The sequence below is a fragment of the Salmo salar genome, chromosome ssa22 (assembly GCF_905237065.1).
Source record: "Salmo salar chromosome ssa22, Ssal_v3.1, whole genome shotgun sequence".
Taxonomy (NCBI): domain Eukaryota; kingdom Metazoa; phylum Chordata; class Actinopteri; order Salmoniformes; family Salmonidae; genus Salmo; species Salmo salar.
In genome coordinates, this window is record NC_059463.1 from 12,791,768 (window position 1) to 12,818,078 (window position 26,311).

The 26,311-nt window shown below is 43.9% G+C and overlaps 1 protein-coding gene across 2 annotated transcripts in view; it reads right to left on the minus strand.

The window, feature by feature from the left end:
• trim62.1 (tripartite motif containing 62, tandem duplicate 1) overlaps positions 1–21,043 on the minus strand; it is a 41,705-nt gene extending 20,662 nt beyond the window's left edge. The window contains exons 1-2 of one of the 2 annotated variants that reach the window (XM_014166295.2): positions 20,620–21,043; positions 19,286–19,847 (exon numbers count right to left, since the gene is read on the minus strand). In XM_014166295.2, the coding sequence (XP_014021770.1) occupies positions 19,286–19,693 (408 nt within the window). In that variant the 5' untranslated portion in view covers positions 19,694–19,847; positions 20,620–21,043. The remainder of the gene's footprint in view (positions 1–19,285; positions 19,848–20,619) is intronic. The other variant, XM_014166296.2, reaches the window with a different exon arrangement.
• Positions 21,044–26,311: the final 5,268 nt, after the last annotated feature.

Consider the following 26,311-nt stretch of genomic DNA (forward strand, 5'->3'; position numbering starts at 1 on the left):
ATTGGAGTGCCAACAGAAGAAGTTCTTCAAAGGTAAGGCATGAATTAAATAGTTATTTCTGACTTTTGTGTTGCGCCTGGCGGGTTGAAATCTGATTTTCATGTGTTGGTATGCTGGGCGCTGTCCTAAGATAATCGCATGGTTTGCTTTTGCCGTAAAACCTTTTTCAAATCTGACACGGTGGCTAGGTTAACGAGAAGTTAAGCTTTAATTTGGTGTGTTGCACTTGTGAATGTATGAAAGTAAAAAAAAAAATGTATAAAACAAATTGAATTTGGCGCTTTGCCATTTCACCGGATGTTGTCAAATCGATCCCGTTAACGGGAGTTGAGCCCAAAGAAGTTAAGAACAACCAGTCTAGCATACACACTCCGCTTCCTCCATCCCCTCTCCTTCCAGAGCTGCTTTAATATTCATCTTGGCTTCACACCTCGTTAATAATCCAGCGAGGATATTGAAGGAATTGTAGGGCTCCCTGTGGGTTCACTAGACACCATATTCTCATTACAAATCCAGGGTTGGTAATAGGCAGCGTTAAGAGGATACGGGGGATTTCCTTGGTGCACCTGCAAGCCTGCCGATCCCTCGCTCATTCCACTGCATCTGGACTGAGGGGTCTAAGACACCCGAGTCACTGAGTACAAAGCGGTAGTGTTCCATAATAGACCATGTAAACATCTAGTCTAGTCCACGGCAGGCAACAGCACAATACTAACGTCACCATGCAGGCTCCTCCCCACCCCACACTCCTGGAGCACCATTAGAGTGGAGAGGTTGGGGTGCGAGTCTGTAGAGCAGTAATGAGGACTCCTATCAAGAGCACGTCTAATTAAATCATCTGGAGCTAATCACGGACACAGGGAATTACAGGAGATAATGGCCCAGACTAGCCCTGAACAATGGCCTGTAATCTGGGCTGCTAAATCCCAAACTAATCAGGAACGCACAGCTCAGAGCTGGGCAGGGGTTCTGCTGCTGTCCGACCACACACACACACACACACACACACAGCAGCTCAATACTAATTACATTGTGGAAGTGCTTACCACTCAGGCTGCACTAAAGAGAACTGAAGGAGGGCTATGTATAGGCAACCACGGCCTTCTTAGTCGCCCACTAGACTAGCATTTAATATCAACTCTGTACTCAGATTATGTTGTCGCAAATGATCAAATAATCTCCATGTAAAACAGATTTCCTTGCAGATGTGGACAGCAACATTGTGTTAGGAAGAGCTGATTTCCCTGCTGAATTATACCGACTGGTGTACACGCAGGGCTGAGGATAAGACCTTATTGTACCTTAAGCTGTCAAAGTTAGGAGACAGCACTTCCCCTTTCATAGCCAGGCAGACATGACCTGCAAATCCTCCTGCTCCTCTCTTCTCCTGCACACATACCACTCCCCAGGCAGTCTGGCAGCTAGCTAAATAAAGGTTAAATGTAAAAATAAAATAAAAACATGGGCCTACGGGGACAGGGTGGGACCAGCACGGACTGACTACAACCAACTAGGCTATATCAACATCATTACACATAACTTATACTAAGGTATTCCACTGCCACAGTATCAACTAGGTTAATTGGCAGAAATGAGCTTATATAAAGCTAATTTTATTGGCCTATTTCTTCCTGCGTTCTTAGACATTTTACAGCTTATTGCAAAAGAGGGAGTGAGTTGGGCTGTAATAAAAACAGATGCGGGGACCTAAGAAAGCACACGAGAGAATAAAGAACAAACATCCAACCAGTCAACAAACAGTGGAGACGAGTGAGGGCTCAAGACTCCAAAATCGGGAACACTGGAGGGACCCCTCCTTCAGTTTAAAAAATGCAAATCCCCAACTAAGTAAATTAGGGATGCACGATATCAAAAATAAAATAAAAGCATAGCTAGAAATGACAATATCAGCATTGGCCCGGTGTCTAGTTTAACGCCGATGTGCAAAACCGATGTCCAAGCTGACGTGCATACCTATATAACGTAGCTTTATGACGTAATGACGCCGCAAAAAATACAGCGCTACAAGTGCAACACAGCATTCCTAACCTGGCCCACAATGTCTGTTGTGTGGATCTATTTTGAAGTTTCAAAGGAAGATAACAAAAAGGCCATATGCAACGTTTGTGCTGCTATTATTCCCCGAGGAGGGGAGAAAGTGAAACCGTTCAATACCACAAAGCTAATTACTCATTTGAAAGTGCATCACCCCCAGACGTTACGCGACTACTTAGAACAAAAGCAGGGAAAAAAACTAAGCGCACACTTCCAACAATTAAACAAGTTCAAGTCGAGCAGTCATTTGAAAGAGTAAGAACATTTCAGCGAGACAACCCAAAGGCGAAATCCTTGAATGAATTCCAGATAATGTAATTCATTGCCCTTGACAATCAACCATTCTCTGTCGTGGATGATGTTGGCTTTCGCCGACTGGTCGAGCACCGGTACACATTACGAAGTAGACGGTATTTCTCAGATGTTGCCCTACCGGAGTTACACAGTATTGTTGAAACGCACATCCATGAGCTACCTGCTATGGGCGTCACTGCTATTAGCTTCATGACTGACGTTTGGACCAGCGATGTCAGCCCCATGAGCATGCGGAGTCTGACAGCACAGTGGGTCGACGAGGATTTCGTACTGAGGAAAGCCGTAGTGCATGCTCAAGAATGTGCTGGTTCCCATACCGCTGCTGCCATTTCAATGGCATTTGAGATGTTTGAAACATGAACACACTCCTAGCTCCATTCGAACAACTGACTGCGTCTGCAGCAGACGTGATACTCTCTGTCATGGCAGTGAAACACCTGCTCAACAAAACTGCCGACAGACCGTGGGGTTAAAACTTGCAAAAGTACTCTACTAGAGACTGTGAACAAGCGAGTTGGTGACATTCTCTCTGAGCCTCTACTGTGTCACCACCATGCTCGATGCTAGGTACAAGGACCGCTACTTCGATGCAGACAAGAAACAGGGTTTACGTGAAATGCTGTTACAGACACAGCTGGACAAGATGGAAACGGACACAGTGACAGTGCGCACCGAGGAAGAGAGGCCACGGACAGACAGAGCTGAAACTTCACTGCTTGACATGTATGATGAAATCCTGGTTGAGAATGAAACGACTGAACAAATGAACAATGAAACAGCACAGCAAGTAAGTGAAAGAAATATGCTTTGATTATGTTTAACTGGTAATGGGGACATACAGTACGTAAATGCCAACAAAATAACTTTTTGGTCAGTTGTGTGTGTGTCAACTATTTAACTGTACTAGAATGCTTAAAAAAGCTAAAATTATAAATATCTGTTATCGATATCAGTTTTTGGGAAGGAGGATATCGGTATCGGCCAAAAATGTTATATCGGTGCATCCCTACAGTAAATGCAAAACCCCAAAAATCTACTGCAACAGTCAACGTATTCTCAACACCTCAATTCAGTTAAATCAGTGCCACTGTGTTATAAAAAGACAAATGTGCAGTGAGATGAAGAGTGGGAGGAGGTGGATGAGCTGGTCATAGTCCCATCAGACACAGGAAGTCTAGTTTAATGCACAACAGATGAAGCAACATCCAACTCGTCCACTGGAAACATACAAATACCTTAAAGGACTTGTTGTATGATTAGTCTGCTGGCGTGGTCATCTGACATAGCAAAAGGTTAATAACACTTGCACTTTCTAGGTGGGTTTACACAAACCTCTTGTAGAAACTCCCCGTCTCACTTTGGGAGCCCTCGGCAGAGCGTTGCTAAGCGAGCAGCTTCAGTGGTAGCAGCAGAACCAAGTGAAATAGGCTAGAAGCTACTGCATCTATCCCTGGATGAGGATGTTAGGTCTGTATGCATCTAATATGCATCCTTTCTTAAAAATGTTTGACTGTTAATGGTGGGCTGGGACATGTCAAGGGTAAATGTATCAATATTTCATTAAATACTGGAATTGATTTGGCCAAGTGCAACTGCACTCTCTGTTCAGTGCACTCTCTTCTTAGCAGCGGTGCCTCTGTTCAGTTTGGCAGCTGCGCGAGTGGGAGGGAGATGTGCGTGTGCCTCGTGGTTTACCAGATATTTTTTTCAGCAGTTTTCTTGAAGATCGCTCCGCGACACACACGCTGCAGCGCTGTGGTTCAGCAGCAGATGATCCACTCTCAGCCACTGACTTGTCATTCCCACCCCACTCGGCATCACTCACCGCTGTCATCGAATGGAATAAACTGGAATAAACTGATTGAAGCAAGATGCTTTTTGATGCACACACTCACAGTTCTGCATTTCTCATCTACAGCAGGAAATAGTCTCCTGCCTGACGGAGAAAGCAGTAGATGTTCTGATCCAGTTTAGCACCAGATATCTATGCGAGCCAGGGTTCTCAACTCTGGCGTACTTAAAAAAAAAAAACAAGCCTCCTGAGTGGCGCAGCGGTCTAAGGCACTGAATTGCAGTGTTGCGCCATCACTACAGCCTGGGGTTTGATCCCAGGCTGTGTCATTAAGATGAGATTGTAATCACAAATAGTGGGTGTACATTTTTTTTTTTTTTTAAGTACAGAAACAAACTCAATGCTGAGCATGACCATAGGGAAGCACTGTCAAGAAGTCCAGAATATATCTGCTTGTTGAAAACTTCAACCAGCCACACACCTCTCATTAAGATTGTGTGTTTTTGTTTTCTGGTCTACATCTGTGTGATGTGATCAGATTATTCCAGTTCAGAATGAAAAATGATGTATTGTATTTTAACAGTCACAGTTCCAACCTATACTTTTTTTCAACAATCATTTCTACAGCAAGATGTACAGTAGGCCTGATCATTTTCATCTGTATTGTTACCTAGGGTTGCACTATCAAAAACTGAGCCTGTGTGTTTGTTTTCTGTTAGACATCGTGTGATGTGATCAATCAGTTTATTCCTGTTTAGAATGAAAATGATTTATTGTATTCAACAGCAACAGTTCCAACCAAGACATATGTAATGGGGAACAATAAACATGAATATCTATTTATATGGGTATTTCGTTTCATTGTGATTTGTTTTTGTCTATATTGCATTTGTTTTTGACAGAAGGGGCAATGAAATGTACCCATATTTACATATAGTTGCATGTTTCGTAAGCTTGGGTCCCAGGAAAACACCGAATTTCTCATTTGTGTCTAATAGGACATGACCGTTCTGCCTTTCCCATGGCCCTGTTTCCGCATGAACGCAACCGCGCTCTCTCTCTCTCTGCGATGCCACCCTGACTGACCGCCAATTCACTCAAACTCATTTGCTAGTGAGCTAGAAGAAGAAAATAAACCTGTCTGGCTCTGGGAACCACCTTTCTCAGAAGAATTATATAAACGAGCTATGTAATAAAGAGCATATGGCGGGAATTAGGAGGAAAAATAAGGACGGGATAGAGGGAGCGAGAAAGTAAGAGAGAGAGAGAGAGAGAGAGAGAGCGCTGGAGCGGACTGGGGCAGGACACAGGAGAATTGGTAGCCATGGGTGCCCTTGAAATTGCCTGACTCATTACTGCAGCAATGGGCCTGTGTGTGGAAAGGGAGCTCAGAGGGACCCGACAGAGTGAGAGAGACAGTGAGAGCCCTGGTTAACCCCTGGAGGGACACTTCAAAAGGCCCACATGCTCCTCTCTTTCCACTGCTTCAAATACCACACAGTGGAGCAGATAAGAGGAAAATGTTAACACATTGTCATGCTTAACCTCTGTGTTCTGGACCAGATAAGGATGAAATGATAACTGGGCATATGGCAGGTCTAATGGAGAGTGGAATACAGGAGTTCCCTTTAACTGACAGATCTTGCTGGAGGTTCAGCTCTATGGTACACCCATAGACACCTACACTCCCAGTATAGAAAATCAGGGAGCCATTGGAGACTTTGCTAAAGCAAATAGATGTGCTGTACCCTCTCCCACAGCCTCCTGTGCATTCCTAAAAATAACGTCTCTGGAGCTCAGTTAGTCTCCAAACACGTCCTTGTATGCATAAGTAACCAGGGGCTACAGAACACTTTTCCTCTAGTCTGGGTTTCCTATCACCGCTGTCTGTCTAATGACACGTGGAGCAGAAAGAGGTTCATGTCCTGGGGCCACTGGAAAGCAGGCAGAGGCTCTCTCTAACCTCAAACTCTCCTGTCCCAGTCCCAGGCTGCTGTGCTGTTTGTTGCTACTTGCCAAACTTTTCATTATTTACTTTTAATAACCATTTAAACTCTGCATTTAATAACATTTACCGTCTTAGTTTTGTCCTTGTTCGTTTTTTTCATTCAACTTTTTTTTACCCCGGACGCTTTATCTGGACATGGTTCTGCAGGACCTCCACCAGCCGAAAAAGCTAAGTAGTACCATTAACCCGATGCCATCTAATCGCAGTCACTGTACTCATAATATGCACAACAACTAATCACCTTATGGTGAGGATAGCAGAGTTGCAAGCCCAGCTTCAGACGCAATTGTTAGGCAAGGGCAATTTAGATGTAGGAAAGGATGAAACAGCGTCTGTCACCAGTAAGTACAGATAGTAGTATAAATCTGCTCACAAAGTCCTCGCAGCCGGATACCTTTCTCAAGGCTTCATTCAGCCGACAGAAACTTTCAACCGGTTCTCCCCATTAAGCAACGAGTCGGAGTCAGAGGCCGAGCCTTCTCAGGTCTCTCCTCCACCCGTTACGGGGTGCGAGCCGCAGAAGCCACCCACCATTAGCTCTGACAAATTGAAAACCCTAGTCATTGGCGACTCCATTACCCGCAAAACTAGACTTAAAGAATCATCCAGCAATCATACACTGTTTACCAGGGGGCAGGGCTACTGACGTAAATGCTAGTCTGAAGATGGTGCTGGATGAGGCTAAAACTGGTGAGTGTAGAAAGTATAGGGATATTGTTATCTACGTCGGCACCAACTATGTTAGGGTGAAACAGTCAGAGGTCACCAAGCGCAACATAACTTCAGTGTAAATTAGCTAGTAAGATGTGTCGGCATCGAGTAAATGTCTCTAGCCCCCCTCTCAGTCCTAGCTGGAGGGGTGCTCTCATCTTATCTATCAACATAGACAGGGCTCTAACTCCTCTAGCTCCACAATGAGATGGGTTGCAGGCCAGGTTGCAGGCCAGGCAGCAGGCTGTCAGCCAGCTTGCCAGCTTAGTGGAGTCTGCCGCTAGCACAATCAGTATAGTCAGCTTAGTTTTCCCCATTGAGACAGTGTCTGCGCCTCAATCTAGGTCAGGAAAATCTAAACATGGCGGTGTTCACTTTAGCAATCTCACTGGAATAAAGACCTCCATCCCGGTCATTTTTTTAAAGAGACTGATAATACCTCACAATTCAAAATAGGACTACTTAATGTTAGATCCCTCATATCCAAGGCACTCAGTCAATTAACTAATCACTGATCATAATGTTGATGTGATTGGCCTGACTGAAACATGGCTTAAGCCTGATGAATATACTAAGTTAAATGAGGCCTCTCTTCCAAGTTACACTAGTATCTCCCACACATCCTGCAAAGGTGTTTCTTACATTTTTTACAACAAATTTCTATTGAAAAATAAATAAAATAAACTACTTTTCATTTTATTAGCTTCTAGTCATTAAATCTATGCAACCTACCCAAGCACTTTTTATATCCCTGAATTCCTATCAGACCATGTAGTCATGGTAGATAATATTCACATTTTTTGGTGACTTTAATATTCACATGGAGAAGTCCACAGACCCACTCCAAAAGGCTTTCGGAGCCAATATCGATTCATTGAGTTTTGTCCAACATGTATCCCGACGTATGCATTGCCACAGTCATAACCCGGACCTCGATCTGACCCGTGGAATATATATTGTGGATCTAAATGTTCTTCCTCATAATCCTGGACTATCGGACCACCATTTTATTAAGTTTGCAATTGCAAACAAATAATCTGCTCAGACCCCAACCAAGGATTGTCAAAAGCCGCGCTATAAAATCAGACAACCCAAAGATTCCTAGATGCCCTTCCAGTCTCCCTCCACCTACCCAAGGAGATCAGAGTACAAAAATCCGTTAACCACCTAACCGAGGATCTAAATGTAATACCCTAGATGCAGTCGCACCCCTAAAAACAAAAACATTTGTCACAGGACATTAGCTCCCTGGTATACAGAAAATACCAGAGCCCTGAAGCAAGCGTCCAGAAAATTTGAACGGGAATGGAGCGCCACCAAACTGAAAGACTTCCGACTAGCTTGGAAAAGACAGTTCCGTGCAATGTCGAAGAGCCCTCACTGCTGCGCGATCAGCCTAATTTTCCAACCTGATTGAGGAGAATAAAAACAAATAAAAAATGTATACTTGATACTGCCGCAAATCTAACTGAAAAGCAGCATTCCCCGAGAGAGGAGGGCTTTTACTTCAGCAGTGATGAATTCATGAACTTCTTCGACGAAAAGATCATGATCATTAGAAAGAAAATTACGGACTCCTCTTCGAATATGTGTATTGCTCAAAAACTCAGTTGTCCTGAGTCTCCCCTGAACTGACAGGACCTAAGATCAATGGTGACACTGGAGTTTTATAACCCTGTTAAACATTCACGAAGATAGTCATGGCCTCCAACCCTTCCAGCTGCCTACTGGACCCTATTCCAACTAAACTACTAAAAGAGCTACTTCCTGTGCTAAGCCATCCTATGTTGAACAAAATAAATGGCTCCCTATCCTCCGGACGTGTACCAAACTCACTGATAAAGCCTCTCCTGAAAAAGCAAAACTGAGACTCAGAAAGTATATTCATTCCTCTCAAAAAAAATGAAAAGCTGTTGCGCAGCTACTCACTGCCTTCTTGAAGACAAATTATGTATCTGAACCGCTCCAGTCTGGTTTTAGACCCCATCATAGTACTGAGACTGCACTTGTTTAGGTGGTAAATGACCTTTTAATGACGTCAGACCAAGGATCTGCAGCTGTGCTTGTGCTCCTAGACCTTAGTGCCGCCTTCGACACCATCAATCACCGTATTCTATTGGAAGCCTGTGTTTCAGACATAAGGAAGTGGATGATGGCAAAATGTTACTTTTAAACTCGGACAAAACAGAGATGCTCGTTGTAGGTCCCAGGTTCCAAGAAACAAAGAGATTTGCTGTTTGATCTGGGGTGGCAGGTAGCCTAGTGGTTAGAGCGTTGGTTAGAACGACAGATTTTTACCTTGTCAGCTCAGGGATTCGATCTTGCAACCTTTCGGTTACTAAACCGAAAGGTTGCAAGATCGAATCCCTGAGCTGACAAGGTAAAAATCTGTCGTTCTGCCCTTGAACAAGGGAGTTAACCCACTGTTCCTAGACCGTCACAGAAAATAAGAATTTGTTCTTAACTGGCTTTCCTAGTTAAATAAAGGCAAAATTAAAAAATAATCTTCATGGTTGTACAGTCATCTCAAAACTGAAGGACCTTAGCGTTACTCTGGACCCTGATCTCTCTTTTGACTAACATATCAAGAATATTTAAAGGGCAGCCCCCCCCATCTTCGTAACATTGCAAAAATCAATAACTGTTTGTCCAAAAATGATGCAGAAAAGCTAATCCATGCTTGTCACTTCTAGATTAAACTACTGCAATGCTCTACTCTCCGGCTACCCGGATAAAGCACTAAATAGACTTCAGTTAGTGCTAAACACAGCTGCTAGAATCTTGACTTGAACAACAAAAAATGTGATAATATTACTCCAGTGCTAGCCTCTCTACACTGGCTTCTTGTTAAGGCTAGGGCGGATTTCAAGGTTTTACCACTAACCTACAAAGCATTGCACGGACTTGTTCCTACCCATCTCTCCGATTTGGTCCTGCATTACATACCTACACATACTCTACGGTCACAAGACGCAGGCCTCCTTATTGTCCCTAGAATTTCTAAGCAAACAGCAGGTTTTTCTCCTATAGAGCTACATTTTTATGGAATGGTGTGCCTATCCATGTGAGAGACGCAGACTCGGTCTCGACCTTTAAGTCTTTACTGAAGACTCAGCTCTTCAGTAGGTCCTATTATTGAGTGTAGTCTGGCCCAGGGGAGCGAAGGTGAATGGGGGATTCTCTGCCTCTTTCCCCATTATGGGGGCTGAGTCACTGTTAGTGCTCTTCCATGCCGTGCTGTGGCGTCCCTAGGAGGGTTGCTTCACTTGAGTGGGTTGAGTCACTGACGTGATCTTCCTGTACGGTTTGGCGTCCCCTCGGGCTCGTGCGGTAGAGGAGATCTTCGTGGGCTATACTCAGCCTGGTCTCAGGGTGGTATGTTGATATCCCTCCAATGGCTTTGGGGGTGGGGTTATATCCTGTCTGGTTTGCCCTGTCCAGGGGTATCGTCGGACGGGGCCACAGGGTCCCCGACCCAGTCTCTATGCTGCAATAGTCTGTGCTGGGGGGCTAGGGTCAGTCTGTCCTATCTGGTGAAATTCTCATGTCTTATCTGGTGTCCTGTGTGCTGCTGTTCTGCCTGCGGCTATGGAACCCTGACCGGTTCACCGGATGTGCTACCTTCTCTAGCGCCCTCTCTCCCCCTCTGAATGCTGAGCTATGAAAATTGACATTTACTCCTGAGATGGTGACCTGTTGCACCCTCTACAAGTACTTTGATTATTATTTGACCCTGCTGGTCATCTATGAACATTTGTAAATCTTGAAGAACGATCTGGCCTTAATGGCCATGTACTCTTATAATCTCCACCCGGCACAGCCAGTAGAGGACTGGCCACCCCTCAGAACCTGGTTCCTGCCTTTCTAGGGAGTTTTTCCTAGCCACCATGCTTCTACATCTGCATTGCTTGCTGTTTGGGGTTTTGTGCTAGGTTTCTGTATAAGCACTTTGTGACATCTGCTGATGTAAAAAGGGCTTTAGATATACATTGATTTGATCTGCAACCCAACAGACCACATCACAATTAAGGGACTGGCCTTAGTGATTCCACTTTGTCTATATGGAACAGATATAAATGGGCCTAAAATAAAGTATAAAGTGCATTCGGAAAGTATTCAGACCTCTTCCACATTTTGTTACAGTACATACAGCCTTATTCTAAAACCGATTACATTATTTCCCCCCCTTATTTTTCCCCCTCTAAGCAAAACATTAGATAATGTTAGGAGAGTACATAGACAAAAATAACCACAGTCATTTTTCATGCAAGGACACGCGTCACAAAAACCCAAAACACAGCTAAATGAAGCACTAACCTTTGACGATCTTCATCAGATGACACTCCTAGGACATCATGTTACACAATACATGCATGTTTTGTTCGATAAAGTTCATATTCATATCCAAGAACAGCATTTTACATTGGCACGTGATGTTCAAAAAATGTATTCCCACCAAAACATCCGGTGAATGTGCACATCAATTTACAAAAATACTCATCACAAACGTTGACAAAATACATAATTATTTTAGGAATTATAGATACAGTACTCCTTTATGCAACCGCTGTGTCAGATTTTAAAATAGCTTTACGGAGAAAGCACATTTTTCAATATTCTGAGTACATAGCTCGCCATCACTTCAAGCTATACAGACACCCGCCAAGTTCGGGGTCACCTAAACTCAGAATTAGTATTATAAATATTCTCTTACCTTTGCTGATCTTCATCAGAATGCACTCCCAGGACTGCTACTTCCACAAGAAATGTTGTTGTTGTTCAAAATAATCCATATTTATGTCCAAATACCTCCGTTTTGTTCGTGCGTACAGAGCACTATCCAAAGGCATAACGTGCGAGCGCGGTACCAGAGACGAAATGTCAAAATGTTGCATTATCGTACTTAGAAGCATGTCAAACGCTGTTTAAAATCAATCTTTATGGTATTTTTAACGTAAAATTGCGATAATATCCCAACCGGACAATAGCATATTCATTCAAGAAGAAAAAGAAGGAACGGCGCGCTCGCGGGATCTCGCATATCCAATCCCTTTGTCCCCAGGCAGTCCACTGATTGACTGAGCTACTATACTCTGCCCAGTGACAGGAGAATGCTGAAAGAACTTTCTGAAGGCTGTTGACAGCCAATGGAAGCCTTAGGAAGTGCAACGTGACCCCACAGACACTGTAGTTTCGATAGAGATTCAAAAGAAGAACTACAATTCTCAGACTTTCCACTTCCCAGTTGGATTTTTCTCAGGTTTTGGCCTGCCATATGAGTTCTGTTATACTCACAGACACCATTCAAACAATTTTAGAAACTTCAGAGTGTTTTCTATTATCTACTGATAATATGCATATTCTAGTTTCTGGGCCAGAGGAGTAACCAGTTTAATTTGGGTACGTTTTTCATCCGGCAGTGAAAATACTGCCCCCTATACTTTAAGAAGTTTGGAACCACCAAGACTCTTCCTAGAGCTGGCCGCCCAGCCAAACTGAGCAATTGGGGGAGAAGGACCTTGGTCAGGGAGGTGACCAAGAACCCGATGGCCACTCTGACAGAGCTCCAGAGTTCCTCTGTGGAGATGGGAGAACCTTCCAGAAGGACAACCATCTCTGCAGCATTCCACCAATCAGGCCTTTATAATAGAGTGGCCAGACGGAAGCCACTTTTCAGTTAAATGCAAATGATAGCCCACTTGGAGTTTCCCCAAAAGGCACCTAAAGGACTCTCAGACCATGAGAAACAAGATTCTCTGGTCAGATGAAACCAAGGGTCACGTCTGGAGGAAACCTGGCACCATCCCTACGGTGAAGCATGGTGGTAGCAGCATCATGCCGACTTGCCTAGGTAAATAAAAAGGTTACATTATTATTTTTTAATATATTTGAAAAATTCTGTGGGGATGTTTTTCAGCAGCAGGGACTGGGAGACTAGTCAGGATCGAGGGAAAGATGAACGTAGTAAAGTACAGAGATCCTTGATGAAAATCTGCTCCAGAGCACTCAGGACCTCAGACTGGGGTGAAGGTTCACCTTCAATTCAGGACAACAACCCTAAGCACACAGCCGAGACAACACAGGAGTGGCTCAGCCAGAGCCCGGACTTGAACCCGATATAACATCTCTGGAGAGACCTGAAAATAGCTATGCAGCGACGCTGCCCATCCAACCTGACAGAGCTTGAGGATCTGCAGAGAAGAATGGGAGAAACTCCCAAAATACAGGTGTGCCAAGCTTGTAGCGTCATACCTACGAAGACGAGGCTGTAATCGCTGCCAAAGGTGCTTCAACAAAGTACTGAGTAAAGGGTCTGAATAACTACAGTGGGGGAAAAAAGTATTTGATCCCCTGCTGATTTTGTACGTTTGCCCACTGATAAAGAAAGGATCAGTCTATAATTTTAATGGTAGGTTTATTTGAACAGTGAGAGACAGAATAACAACAAAAATATCCAGAAAAACACGTCAAAAATGTTATAAATTGATTTGCATTTTAAATGAGGGAAATAAGTATTTGACCCCCTCTCAATCAGAAAGATTTCTGGCTCCCAGGTGTCTTTTATACAGGTAACGAGCTGAGATTAGGAGCACACTCTTAAAGGGAGTGCTCCTAATCACAGTTTGTTACCTGTATAAAAGACACCTATCCACAGAAGCAATCAATCAATCAGATTCCAAACTCTCCACCATGGCCAAGACCAAAGAGCTCTCCAAGGATGTCAGGGACAAGATTGTAGATCTATACCAGGCTGGAATGGGCTACAAGACCATCGCCAAGCAGCTTGGTGAGAAGGTGACAACATTTGGTGCGATTATTCACAAATGGAAGAAACACAAAAGAACTGTCAATATCCCTCGGCCTGGGGCTCCATGCAAGATCTCATCTTGTGGGGTTGCAATGATCATGACAACGGTGAGGAATCAGCCCAGAACTACACGGGAGGATCTTGTCAATGCTCTCAAGGCAGCTGGGACCATAGTCACCAAGAAAACAATTGGTAACACACTACTCCGTGAAGGACTGAAATCCTGCAGCGCCCGCAAGGTCCCCCTGCTCAAGAATACATATACATGCCCGTCTGAAGTTTGCCAATGAACATCTGAATGATTCAGAGGACAACTGGTGAAAGTGTTGTGGTCAGATGAGACCAAAATGGAGCTCTTTGGCATCAACTCAACTCGCCGTGTTTGGAGGAGGAGGAATGCTGCCTATGACCCCAAGAACACAATCCCCACCGTCAAACATGGAGGTGGAAACATTATGCTTTGTGGGTGTTTTTCTGCTAAGGGGACAGGACAACTTCACCGCATCAAAGGGACGAAGGACGGGGCAATGTACCGTCAACTCTTGGGTGAGAACATCCTTCCCTCAGCCAGGGCATTGAAAATGGGTCGTGGATGGGTATTCCAGCATGACAATGACCCAAAACACACGGCCAAGGCAACAAAGGAGTGGCTCAAGAAAAAGCACATTAAGGTCCTGGAGTGGCCTAGCCAGTCTCCAGACCTTAATCCCATAGAAAATATGTGGAGGGAGCTGAAGGTTCGAGTTGTCAAACGTCAGCCTCGAATCCTTAATGACTTGGAGAAGATCTGCAAAGAGGAGTGGGACAAAATCCCTCCTGAGATGTGTGCAAACCTGGTGGCCAACTACAAGAAACATCTGACCTCTGTGATTGACAACAAGGGTTTTGCCACCAAGTGCTAAGTCATTTTTTGCAGAGGGTCAAATACTTATTTCTCTCATTAAAATGCAAATCATTTTACAACATTTTTGACATGCGTTTTTCTGGATTTTTTTTTTGTTATTCTGTCTCTCACTGTTCAAATAAACCTACCATTAAAATTATAGACTGATAATTTCTTTGTCAGTGGGCAAACACAGAAAATCAACAGGGGATCAAATACTTTTTTCCCCCACTGTATGTAAATGTGATATTTCAGTTTTTATTTTTGCTTTGTCATTATGGGGTATTGTGTGTAGATTGATGAGGGGGGAAAAAAAACAATTTCATCAATTTTATAATAAGCCTGTAACGTAACACAATGTGGGGAAAAGTCATGGGGTCTGAACACTTTCCCAATGCAATGTCCATTCACAGCAGCCATACATGTCTGATATAGTCTCGTAAACCCAACCCAACAGTAAATAGGGTCTGGTTTCAATGATGGACTCTCTTAGCCTGGAGGAACTACGTCGCTACCTTATCCGCTTGAATAAAATACAAAATAGTAGTTTGCAATAGGGCTGTGACGGTCATGGAATTTTGGATCACGTAATTGGTCAGCCAAATGACCGCTGTCACCATAATAACCGTCCGAATAGCGCAACATCAAAATGTTCTCCTCCGCTCCTGACGGCGTGTGCTGCCACAGAAATAGAAAGAACAGAACGAGCGTCCCAATTCGTTACCGAAGTTGCCAAAAGAGTCCAGCATTGAAACCAGACCCTAGTCACTGTTGCCCAGGGTTGGGTTTTCCGCAACAAGGTCTGATCAACTGTGTAGTGAAAGGATGCAGTTGAAACATCCATCCACAAACATAGCATCAGCAATCACTAACATGGAAAAGGATTGCACCATCATTGCATCAAACAAAGCTGTTCGTTCACCCACAAACACTTCAGTCAGAGATGGAATCCCAAAGACAAGAAGTCTCAATGGCCAGACTTCAGACTAATAAGGCTAAGCCAATGACCAACTAAACTAAACATTATTTCCAATTGTGTATTTGTAAAAGGGGTTGATCTGCTTGGGTGTTGGGGAAAAGTGTTGGGGAGATGCGATCATGCTAGCCATGCCCTCCTGTGTGAACAGAGACATAAAGCCCCTCCGACGCAGAGTGCATTAGTTCCCTCTGAATCTCTGCAAATGGCAGAACTGACAACAAATCCTTCTCTATCCCCACCTTAATATCCTTTACATTGAAAAGCACATGCAGAAAGTGGTGTGTGTGTGTGTGTGTGTGTGGTGGAGGACATGCCATCTACCACATTATAGATTTGACTGCAGCATGGATCCACAGGGGACAAGGATGACAATCTGCAGGAGCAAAGTCCCCTGACATCAGCAACAACAACCAACAAGACTGTTGGCCTGCCTGCCTGAGGTCAGAGCAGTGGAGTGCCAAGCTAAGGAGATTACACCCTCTTTCTCCCAGCCCAGAGCCCAGAGAGTAGCTCCTGCCATGCCTGCCACAAGCCAACCAAAGCCCTGGCTGGGCTCATCTGTGGCCAGGGCCAGGCAAACAGACAGCACACATCACTTATCTGGCTCAACATATAGGCTATTTTTAAAGCATTCAGTGCAACACCAAAATGTTTGCACCACTCTCTATGGTAAGTTGCTGCGTAAACAACAAGGTAACCAGAGACATTTTGCTTTATCCTCACAGTCTTCCAGTAGGGGAATGTGCAATACAGCGCCAGTATCATGTAACCTAAAAGCAAGCAACGCTGGGCAAATTACTGCTCCAACCTCTGCTTTTCAATTCACCTCTCAAAATACATCCATCTTTGAACGCAGGGCAGTAGAGCTGGTGAGTGAGTCAGTCGGTCAGGCTGAAGCCATTTTTCTGTGGTCCTCTATGGCTCAGTTGGTAGAGCATGGTGCTTACACTGCCAAGGTTGTGGGTTCGATTCACGGGGAAACCCATACGTAAAAATGTATGCATGCGTTACTAAGTTGCTTTGGATAAAAGCGTCTGCTGAACGTTATATTAGAAGTATATATTATAATAACAATAATAATATCCTCCTGGTGGCATGTTGTACAGAGGAATGCTCTCTGTCTCTCTGAGAACCTCATGGAGCTGCAGTGTCGTTACAGCCAGAGAGAGAACAAGAGGAAGAAAGGTGTGTGTGTGTGTGTGTGTGTGTGTGTGTGTGTGTGTGTGTGTGTGTGTGTGTGTGTGAGAGAGACTCCACCAAATTCCATCCCACCCAGCAACATACCCCTTAGGTCTCAGCTGGCAAAACCCAAGATCAACACCACTCGACAGAGACCTCCCACCTGGCACTTCAAGTGCCTTCTGAACACTGCCTTCTGAGTTGAACATTGCTTTTAGGCACCTTTGTTCATCACACCGTGACACGTTGAACTCTGAATTATCAGGATTTGTGCTCAACGTGAACTTTGTACCCACAGGCAAAACCATTGAACAATGTGTTTCATCAACCGTCCAACTGGTGTTTGTTAGCTAAAAGCAGGGAACGAAACTAAACTGAAACACAGAACACGTTCGCCAATAAGTCGAACAACATTCCTGTTCCTTTCGTTTCGCTGAGCTTAACAAGAAATGACGACCCGAACACAACACTTGAAACAGAAGTGTGCCAAACTCATAGGGGCCAAAAGCCACTTGTTTCCAATGGAGACTTTGGGTCTTCTCTCCGAGTCCTGTAGATCTGGGCAGCTTCTTAACCTCCTGCCGTAATATTAAACGTCACAACAGTTGCCGTTGGAAAAGGCCCCAAGTTGAGAAACTGTCCAAGAATGTTGTACCAATTAATTCTGCATTGAGATTACACAGCCCTGGCCTTTTTTCATACTCCAAGGCAGCCTCGATAAACCTAGACAGACAGTTTTGCGGCTTGTCGAGTTCAGTTCCCAGTTCATAAATGGTTGCAAGCAGTCAGCAGCAAGTAGACTATTTCAATTGAACTAGGGGGAAGACGTTGTGAAATAGGGTACTACCTTTGACTCTCAAGTACTCAACATGAATATATTAAAAATAGGTTCTCTCTCCTCCTGAGTCAGACATAAGCAATACGGGGATAACAAAGAACATTCAGAGCGTGCTGCCATTCCACAGATAGGCGTAATGCTTGTAGGACAGAAGCGGGATTGAGGAAATGATTTCAAAAGGGCACAAAGACATAAGAACCCAGGTCTGGTCATGCATTTTACATCCACATGAATGTAGCACATTATTCTTCTACTTCCCCTTCCAGACTCCCAATTGATACAAAGATTAGGGTATATTACACATTTCCGTCATATTTCTTGACATCTTACCAGAGTCTAATTTAGCCCAATTTGCCAGTTAGCTACATATCTACTTGTCATTTTTTTTTAATTAAAAGAAATCTGTGTGTTTGAATATTTTCAAATAATGTGGCCTGAATCAATTAATTCTATTCAAAGTATTTGGAAGTATGTTCAAATAGTTTCCTATAAATAGCCTGCTATTTGAAAGCATTTTCAAATACTATTTTCAAATACCTGGGTTAAATGCACCGGAGTGAGTTTGAGTCAGTGTATTTTCAAATACTTTCCAAGAGTATTTCCAAATACTTTCCAAGAGTATTTCCAAATACATAACAGTATTAAAACTACTTGTCATTTAAAATAAATAGCAAAATACTTACAAATGCCTTTGAAAGTAATGAAAATACCCTAAATAGTATCTGTTAGCTACTAGACTAACTGACCTTCACATCAAACCCAACACCATAAAAGTGTATGCAATTACATAGTACCCCCTTCATAAAATACCCACTACACTGAGCAGCATAACTGGTGTGGCTATGCAAGACTGTGATACTGTAGTTCTTATCAGTAAGAAGATACTGTACTACCACATTCAATCCCTAAAAGACTTTGTGTGTCAGTGTGAATTACTGCAGTAAGGAGATTGTGTAACCCTTTCAGACGAGCGCCCGAGTGTTGGTAAGCATAAGCCCTCAGGTCTGGTCCTTATCAGAGTGGTGTTGGCCAACCACAGCGTGAATCAAGTGTTTCCGTTCAGCAGTATCACAACTAAGCTCTAGTCAGACAGTGGCTCGGGACAAAGAGTGGGTCTCTGTAGCTGCCTTGAGTGTTGACGGATTTAAGGGTTTAATAGACAAAACAAATGGGATTGGACTTGTACTGTTAAGCATACTGTACTTCAATGGAGTGCAAAGAAAGAGAAGAGAACAGGATTAGGCTGACTGCTATGCCAGTGTTATGGGATTGGGTCTCTGTGGGACTAATCCAAGTGTTGAAGAAAAGGCTAACCGTATTAAATTGACACCAAGTATGTCGTAATATCTGCAACATCAAAGGAAAATAGATTGAAGTGTTGCGCTATACCCCATCATTAGTCTGTACAGAGATGCTATTTGGAATTTCAGACTACATTTGTAATGAAAATCTCATATGGCCTTATTCTACCAGTCTTTGTTACTCTGCCTGAAGGCAAAGACGGTGTGTTATTTTGCAAATCAATGGTTTATCCTCTATCGTTTGGCAGAAAACTTTTGTATATCAACAAATGATTTACAGTGGAGTCTGTTCCACTCCATTTCCCCCTAATTCATCCCCTGGGCCCTGACTATGACCAACACTGTTACCACTTATACATTCTGGACACCTCAGGGTATGTACTGGAGGAGGAGAAGGGATGACCAGTCAAACTGACCTGTATCTCCTCGTAAGCCTCGTCAATAGTGGTGACCTGATGCTGCTCGTGTAAGGCTGGCTCGTCACAGAAGAAACACACCAGGCTCTTGTCGCTGAGGCAGAAAAGCTTGACCTTCTCGTGGTCCTTGCAGGGATAGGAGCTCCTCTGAGCGTTGAGGATGGCGTCCAGCGGGAAGGCTGAGTAGCGCTCCACGATGTTGGACAGCTTGAGGCTTGGGGAGAGAAGAGGGTCTGCGAAGGTCCTCCTGCACTCAGGACAGTCTCGTACACCGTGGGGCTCCTGTCTGCTCCAGTGCTCAGTGATGCACTTTCGGCAGAAATAGTGCTCACAGCCGAAACTGACAGGGTCCTGGTAGATACTCAGGCAGATGGAACACAGGAGCTCATCCTTCAGACAGCAAGCCATTTGCAAACACAGAGGTTGAGCTGCATTTAACTGCACACTGGCTATACTTTTTTAATACAATGCTCTGGCCTGTGAGATCAACTTAGGGTTTTGTTCTTGACTGGCAGTTCTTTGACACCCACTTCATAATCTTTGCCACTCTTCTTTGATTTTCCTGTATGGGAAGGACGCCATATCCATCAGAGCGCTATCCAACAAGCAGCAATTCACATTTATGGGTATACAAAACAATTATTACATAAAACTACATCTGATAAAGGGATCAAGGGCACTGGCATTGCTACCTAGCATTAGGTGCAGTAAACCAGCTATCTTTGCCTTCATATTGGTAAACAATAGCCAGCAAGAATCGGCTGGTTGCTGGAAGTTAGCTGTGATTTTACCAATTGTTAGGAAATGTGAACCACTGTCAATGCGATGGCATCTTTGTTCGATCAAAAGGTTAGAGATTTTTTAACAGCAGGTTACATTTTCCTTGTCTTCTAGCTACTAAGATGGAGTGTCGCTCACAGTAACTGCGGTATTTTTAACATTGATTTTAACGTTACCTGTCCTCCCTTCGACACTGGTCATATCAGCTAACAAGCTAGCCATGTTTCGAAGCTAGCCAGCAACGGCTAACGAATCGACATGTTCATAGAAAGTGAGACAGCAACTCCCTTCATTTGCCATACAAACTTATTTAGTTAACGTTTGTTACCTGGATATTTCTGTACTTTACTTCGCTTGTCAGCTAACTCACCGTTAATATTTTCCGTTGTCAAACTGACAAACTAACGTCAGTTTGCTAGCGTTCGCTATCTAACGTTAATTGGCTACCTAGCGAGCTAGTTATAGCTAACGTTAGTTGCCTTGCTGGCCAGCTGGATTTGTAAACATTACTAACATCTGCCTCCTCTATAGGGAAGATAATGTGATAAACTTACCTTAGCAAGTCTCCTTCGGTAACGTTACTTCAAATCAGGGTGCTTTCAACACAACCCTGTCTGACCTTTACCAAAACAATCAAAGAAGACTGCTCCACATCAAATAAATCATTTCAGACAACCTCACTCACGGCACTGTTGTCACAGTGACATGCACAACTCCTGAATTTCTGCTCAAGGTCCCTTTCAGGAAGGAATGGAATACAGCAACACAGATAGAACAATGAACCAGATATTTCACCGGATGTATACATCTGAATCATCTGGTTTGTGTTTTCCCTCACACCAAATATGGTGATGAGAGGAAGCCCATTGGCCGGCAGTGGGAGAAAATAGAGCGAGATGGATTTTGGCTTATATTCTGCAAATTTTCTCATCGAAAAAACGTTTGGTCTCCATACTGTTTTCCGTTTCCAAACCTAGAATCTATAACACACAGACTGGACTGCGTTTTGTAGACCCTTTGCCTACGTTTCAAAAAAGTGCGTTGTTGAGAAGGGCGAATTGAGTTATTGCACTTGCGCACTTTACTGAGTAGGCGTTCCCTAACGAAATATGATAATAAATGCTAGAACACGCCAATAGGATCTCACTAACTCGTGTTTAGCGCTGCCCAATTCCTTGCTTGTTCTGCCCACTATGATTCATTTGCTCCCATTGGAAACGATAGGCTATGGTCTATCTTGGGTTAATTATAAAACATCTTTGACAGCAACCGCACAAACCAACTATTTTATTCATCTTCTTTGGTATCAAGGCGTTCGCATATTTTGTTTGTGCATGCCGCCACCTACTGTGGGATAGTGCATGTTCAACCACGCTACAATTGTGTGTTTTTCTTTTAATTAAATAAATATAAATTCCACCACCAACCAAACCTAAACCTATATAACACTAATTTTTTTTTTATTATCTCAAAACATCTTATAACTATTCTGCAGTAGAATCTCGTACACCCAGTTACTTCTCTGCAGCTGCCACCTACACTCATTAAAAAACCCACTACCCCATTCCACTACTTTGACCCTATTTGCTCCTTCACCATGCCAACGGCCTGGGATGATCGAACACCCCCACTCGACACACCCTGTAACTCTTCTGAAGTCAAATCTTGTATACCCAAATACTTTTCTTCTGCTGCCACCACAACATCTACTTTCTGTGATTTATGTTTCCTTTTCTTCGGTACAATTGATATTGCTATGACCTTACTGAAGTTCAAAACACTCTATGGCCTATCCCTCTGTGCTGACACAAATCTCCTACTCACTGGGATCCTCTCAGGATTCCTCACTCTTGACCTATCCTCCTCTAATTTCTTCACTGCCTCAGCATACGATACATTCTGCACTACTCTGACTCTGGTCCCTTCAACCTGCGTCTCTCGCACCAGACACTTCTGATCCCCAGCAGCATGGGCACCCCTACAGTTGACACACACGCAGTTTAAAAAATATGGATAAGAATAAGAGATAAAAGTAACAAGTAATTAAAGAGGAGCAGTAAAAAATAACAATATATACAGTGGGGTGCCGGTACAGTGTCAATGTGTAGGGGCACCGGTTAGCTGAGGTAGTATGTACATATAGGTAGAGTTAATTAAAGTAACTATGCTTAGATGACAACAGAGAGTGGCAGTGGTGTAGAGAGGGGAGGGGGGGCAATGTGAATAGTCTGGGTAGCCATTTGGCTAGATGTTAAGGAGTCTTATGGCTTGGGGGTAGAAGCTGTTTAGAAGCCTCTTGGACTTAGACTTGGCGCTCAAGTACCACTTGCCGTGTGGTAGCAGAGAGAACAGTCTATGACTAGGGTGGCTGGAGTCTTTGACAATTTTCAGGGCCTTCCTCTGACACCGCCTGGCATAGAGGTCCTGGATGTCAGGAAGCTTGGCCCCAGTGATGTACTGGGCCGTTCGCACTACCCTCTGTAGTGCCTTGCGGTCAGAGAACAAGCAGTTGCCATACCAGGCAGTGATGCAACCAGTCAGGATGCTCTCGATGGTGCAGCTGTAGAACATTTTGAGGATCTGAGGACCCATGCCAAATCTTTTCAGTCTCCTAGGGGGAATAGGTTTTGTCGTGCCCTCTTCACAACTGTCTTGGTGTGCTTGGACCATGTTAGTTTGTTGGTGATGTGGACACCAAGAAACTTGAAGCTCTCAATCTGCTCCACTACAGCCCCGTCGATGAGAATGGGGGCGTGCTCGGTCCTCTTTTTCCTGTAGTCCACAATCATCTCCTTTGTCTTGATCATGTTGAGGGAGAGGTTATTGTCCTGGCACCACACGGCCAGGTCTCTGACTTCCTCCCTATAGGCTGTCTTGTTGTTGTCGGTGATCAGGCCTCTACCACTGTTGTGTCATCGGCAAATTTAACGATGGTGTTGGAGTCGTGCCTGGCCGTGCAGTCATGAGTGAACAGGGAGTACAGGATGGGGCTGAGCACGCACCCCTGAGGGGCCCCTGTGTTGAGGATCAGCGTGGCGGATGTGTTGTTACCTACCCTTACCACCTGGGGGCGGCCCGTCAGGAAGTCCAGGATCCAGTTGCAGAGGGAGGTGTTAAGTCCCAGGGTCCTTAGCTTATTGATGAGCTTTGAAGGCACAATGGTGTTGAATGCTGAGCTGTAGTCAATGAATAGCATTCTCACATAGGTGTTCCTTTTGTCCAGGTGGGAAAGGGAAGTGTGGAGTGCGATAGAGATTGCATCATCTGTGGATCTGTTGGGGCGGTATGCAAATTGGAGTGGGTCTAGGGTTTCTGGGATGATGGTGTTGATGTGAGCCATGACCAGCATTTCAAAGCACTTCATGGCCACAGACGTGAGTACTACGGGTCGGTAGTCATTTAGGCAGGTTACCTTATTGTTCTTTGGCACAGGCATTATGGTGGTCTGCTTAAAACATGTTGGTATTACAGACTCGGACAGGGAGAGGTTGAAAATGTCAGTGAAGACAATTGCTAGTTGGTCAGTGCATGCTCGCAGTACACGTCCTGGTAATCTGCCTGGCTTGCGGCCTTGTGAATGTTGACCTGTCTAAAGGTCTTACATCGGCTGCGGAGAGCATGATCACACAGTCTTACGGTACAGCTGGTGCTGTCATGCATGTTTCAGTGTTATTTGCCTCGAAGCGAGCATAGAAGTAGTTTAGCTCGTCCGGTAGGCTCGTGTCACTGGGCAGCTATCGGCTGTGCTTCCCTTTGTAGTCTGTAATGGTTTGCAGGCCCTGCCACATCCGACGAGCGTCAGAGCCGGTGTAGCACGACTCGATCTTAGTCCTGTATTGATGCTTTGCCTGTTTGATGGTTCGTCGGAGGGCATAGCGGGATTTCTATTAAGCTTCTGGGTTAGAGTCCCGCTCCATGAAAGCGGCAGCTCTAGCCTTTAGCTCAGTACGGATGCAGCCTGTAATCTTAAAGGGGCAGTGTTGTATTTTGAGACAGGTGTGAATAAGCTAAGTAGCCAATAGGCAGAGGGTAGAATAATTTTTCTGATTCTCTGTAATAATGGTATGGGAATAATAATGCATTTTATTTTGTAAAGTGGTTTCTTGCATCAAACAACATTTTCAGTCACCTTGTCTGAAGGACAAATGGATAAACAGGTTAAGGTCAAGCCCTGCATGTTTTTTTAAAGCCTCATGGAATGTTGGCCCACATTGAACACCACACATTGGCTGCTTGTAACGGCTCTCGTCGGAATGAGTGGACCAAAGCGCAGCGTGGAAAGTGTTCATGATTTTATTTTATCAACAAACAAAACTCACACAAAGTAACAAAACGAAAAGCCAACAGTCTGTCAGGTAACAGAATACTAAACAGAAAATAACCTCCCACAAAACTCAGGTGGAAAACAGGCTGCCTAAGTATGATTCCCAATCAGAGACAACGATAGACAGCTGCCTCTGATTAGGAACCATACTCGGCCAAAAACAAAGAAATAGACAACATAGAATGCCCACCCCACATCACACCCTGACCTAACCAAATAGAGAAATAAAACGTCTCTAAGGTCAGGGCGTGACACTGCTACTGTAGGCTGAACAGCTACTCCCATGTTAAAATGTTATGGGATGCATTTTCTCCATTGTTTTTGATGGTAGGCCACTCTGGTAGAGGGACCATTGCTCCTGAGGTGTTGAACTGTTGCACCCTCTATCGTTTTTTCATTATAGCTCTCCACATCTAAATTCCATTTAAACTATAGAAATTGTCAGCATAAAATAGGGGTATTTCAGAATCCCCAGACCCTCTACTAATAAGACCCATTGTAATACCCTAGAGATTGACCAAATAAGACTTTTTCTAGCAGAAATCTACTGTCTCTGCTGACGAAAATGAGCATTATCAATAAAGACTATTTTGCTATTGTACTGGCTACATAGGCTATTGCAGCATAGATACTGGGGACTGAGACAGAGGTTGTTGGGGACACTATTGCCACCGTTCAATGTGAACATCTTCTCTTCAAAACATGTTTAACTCCTGTTCTGTTAACCACTAGCTGCCGGGTTGACAGAGGTATTGTCAGATTGCCAGAGGTATTGAGGGGAGTTAGAGGAACGTAAATTAGGGTACTTACAATGGCTGCACTTCTACGGGACATAACATGCTTTCCATGTCTTTTGTTATTAATTATGACAGAGAGGACTGGAGCACTAACAGACAATCAGTCTCTGAAACGCTGGAAAATGCTGTCTCAGGCACCACTCCAGAATCTCCCTTAAGTGTTCAATTAGGTTGAGATCTGGTGACTGACACACACACACACACACACACACACACACACACACACACACACACACACACACACACACACACACACACACACCCTTTAAAGCCCCTATGCTCCTTTGAGACCCCTCTTTCAGTCACTGAGATCTCTACTGCCATGGTAGCCAAAATAATGGTCACCTGGGCATTTTTATACATGATGGGATGTTTTAATTGCTTAATTAAGTCGGGAACCACACCTGTGTGGAAGCACCTGCTTTCCATATACTTTGTATCCCTTATTTACTCAAGTGTTTCCTTTATTTGGGCTGTTACCTGTATGTTAGATTGACATGTCAAACAAATGTTTCAAATGTTTCTCATGCGGGCTATGTTGCTAGCTATGTGATCACATAGAAAGACGTGTGGTCTTATTTCAGTGCGGTACTTGGCTTTGATTTTGACTATTTCTAACCTGAAATGATCAAAGTTGAAACTGCTGGTAGAACATGAATGGGGGAACGGGATTTCAAAATAAATATGAAACTGCTTTTTAAATTTTTTATAAACAACGCATATAACACAATAAGGAAGGGAATAGGGTCTACTGGACAGTCCCTCGCGGAGGGATGTTGACTGCGGTCACGTGGGTCGTACTGAGGTACAGATGTAAAAATCCCTCAATCTGCTGTTGTTGCCCATTCAAATTAGTCCCAAGGTTGTTCATTCTCTTAAATGAAATACCATGACTGTTTTCTCATTAGCTGGGAATGTTATTTGTCATGTCTGATGATACAACATACTTTGGTGACATAGTGATCAACCTACTGCATACCCCTTAAAAATGTACATTTCTGTGTACATGGTGTGTTATTAGCATGCTAACACTCATTAAGACCTACTGGTAGAATAGCTAGCATAGCTAGCCATCGCTAGCATTCACTGGTTTAAGTAACTTCTTCTCCTCCTCCCAGAGGCACA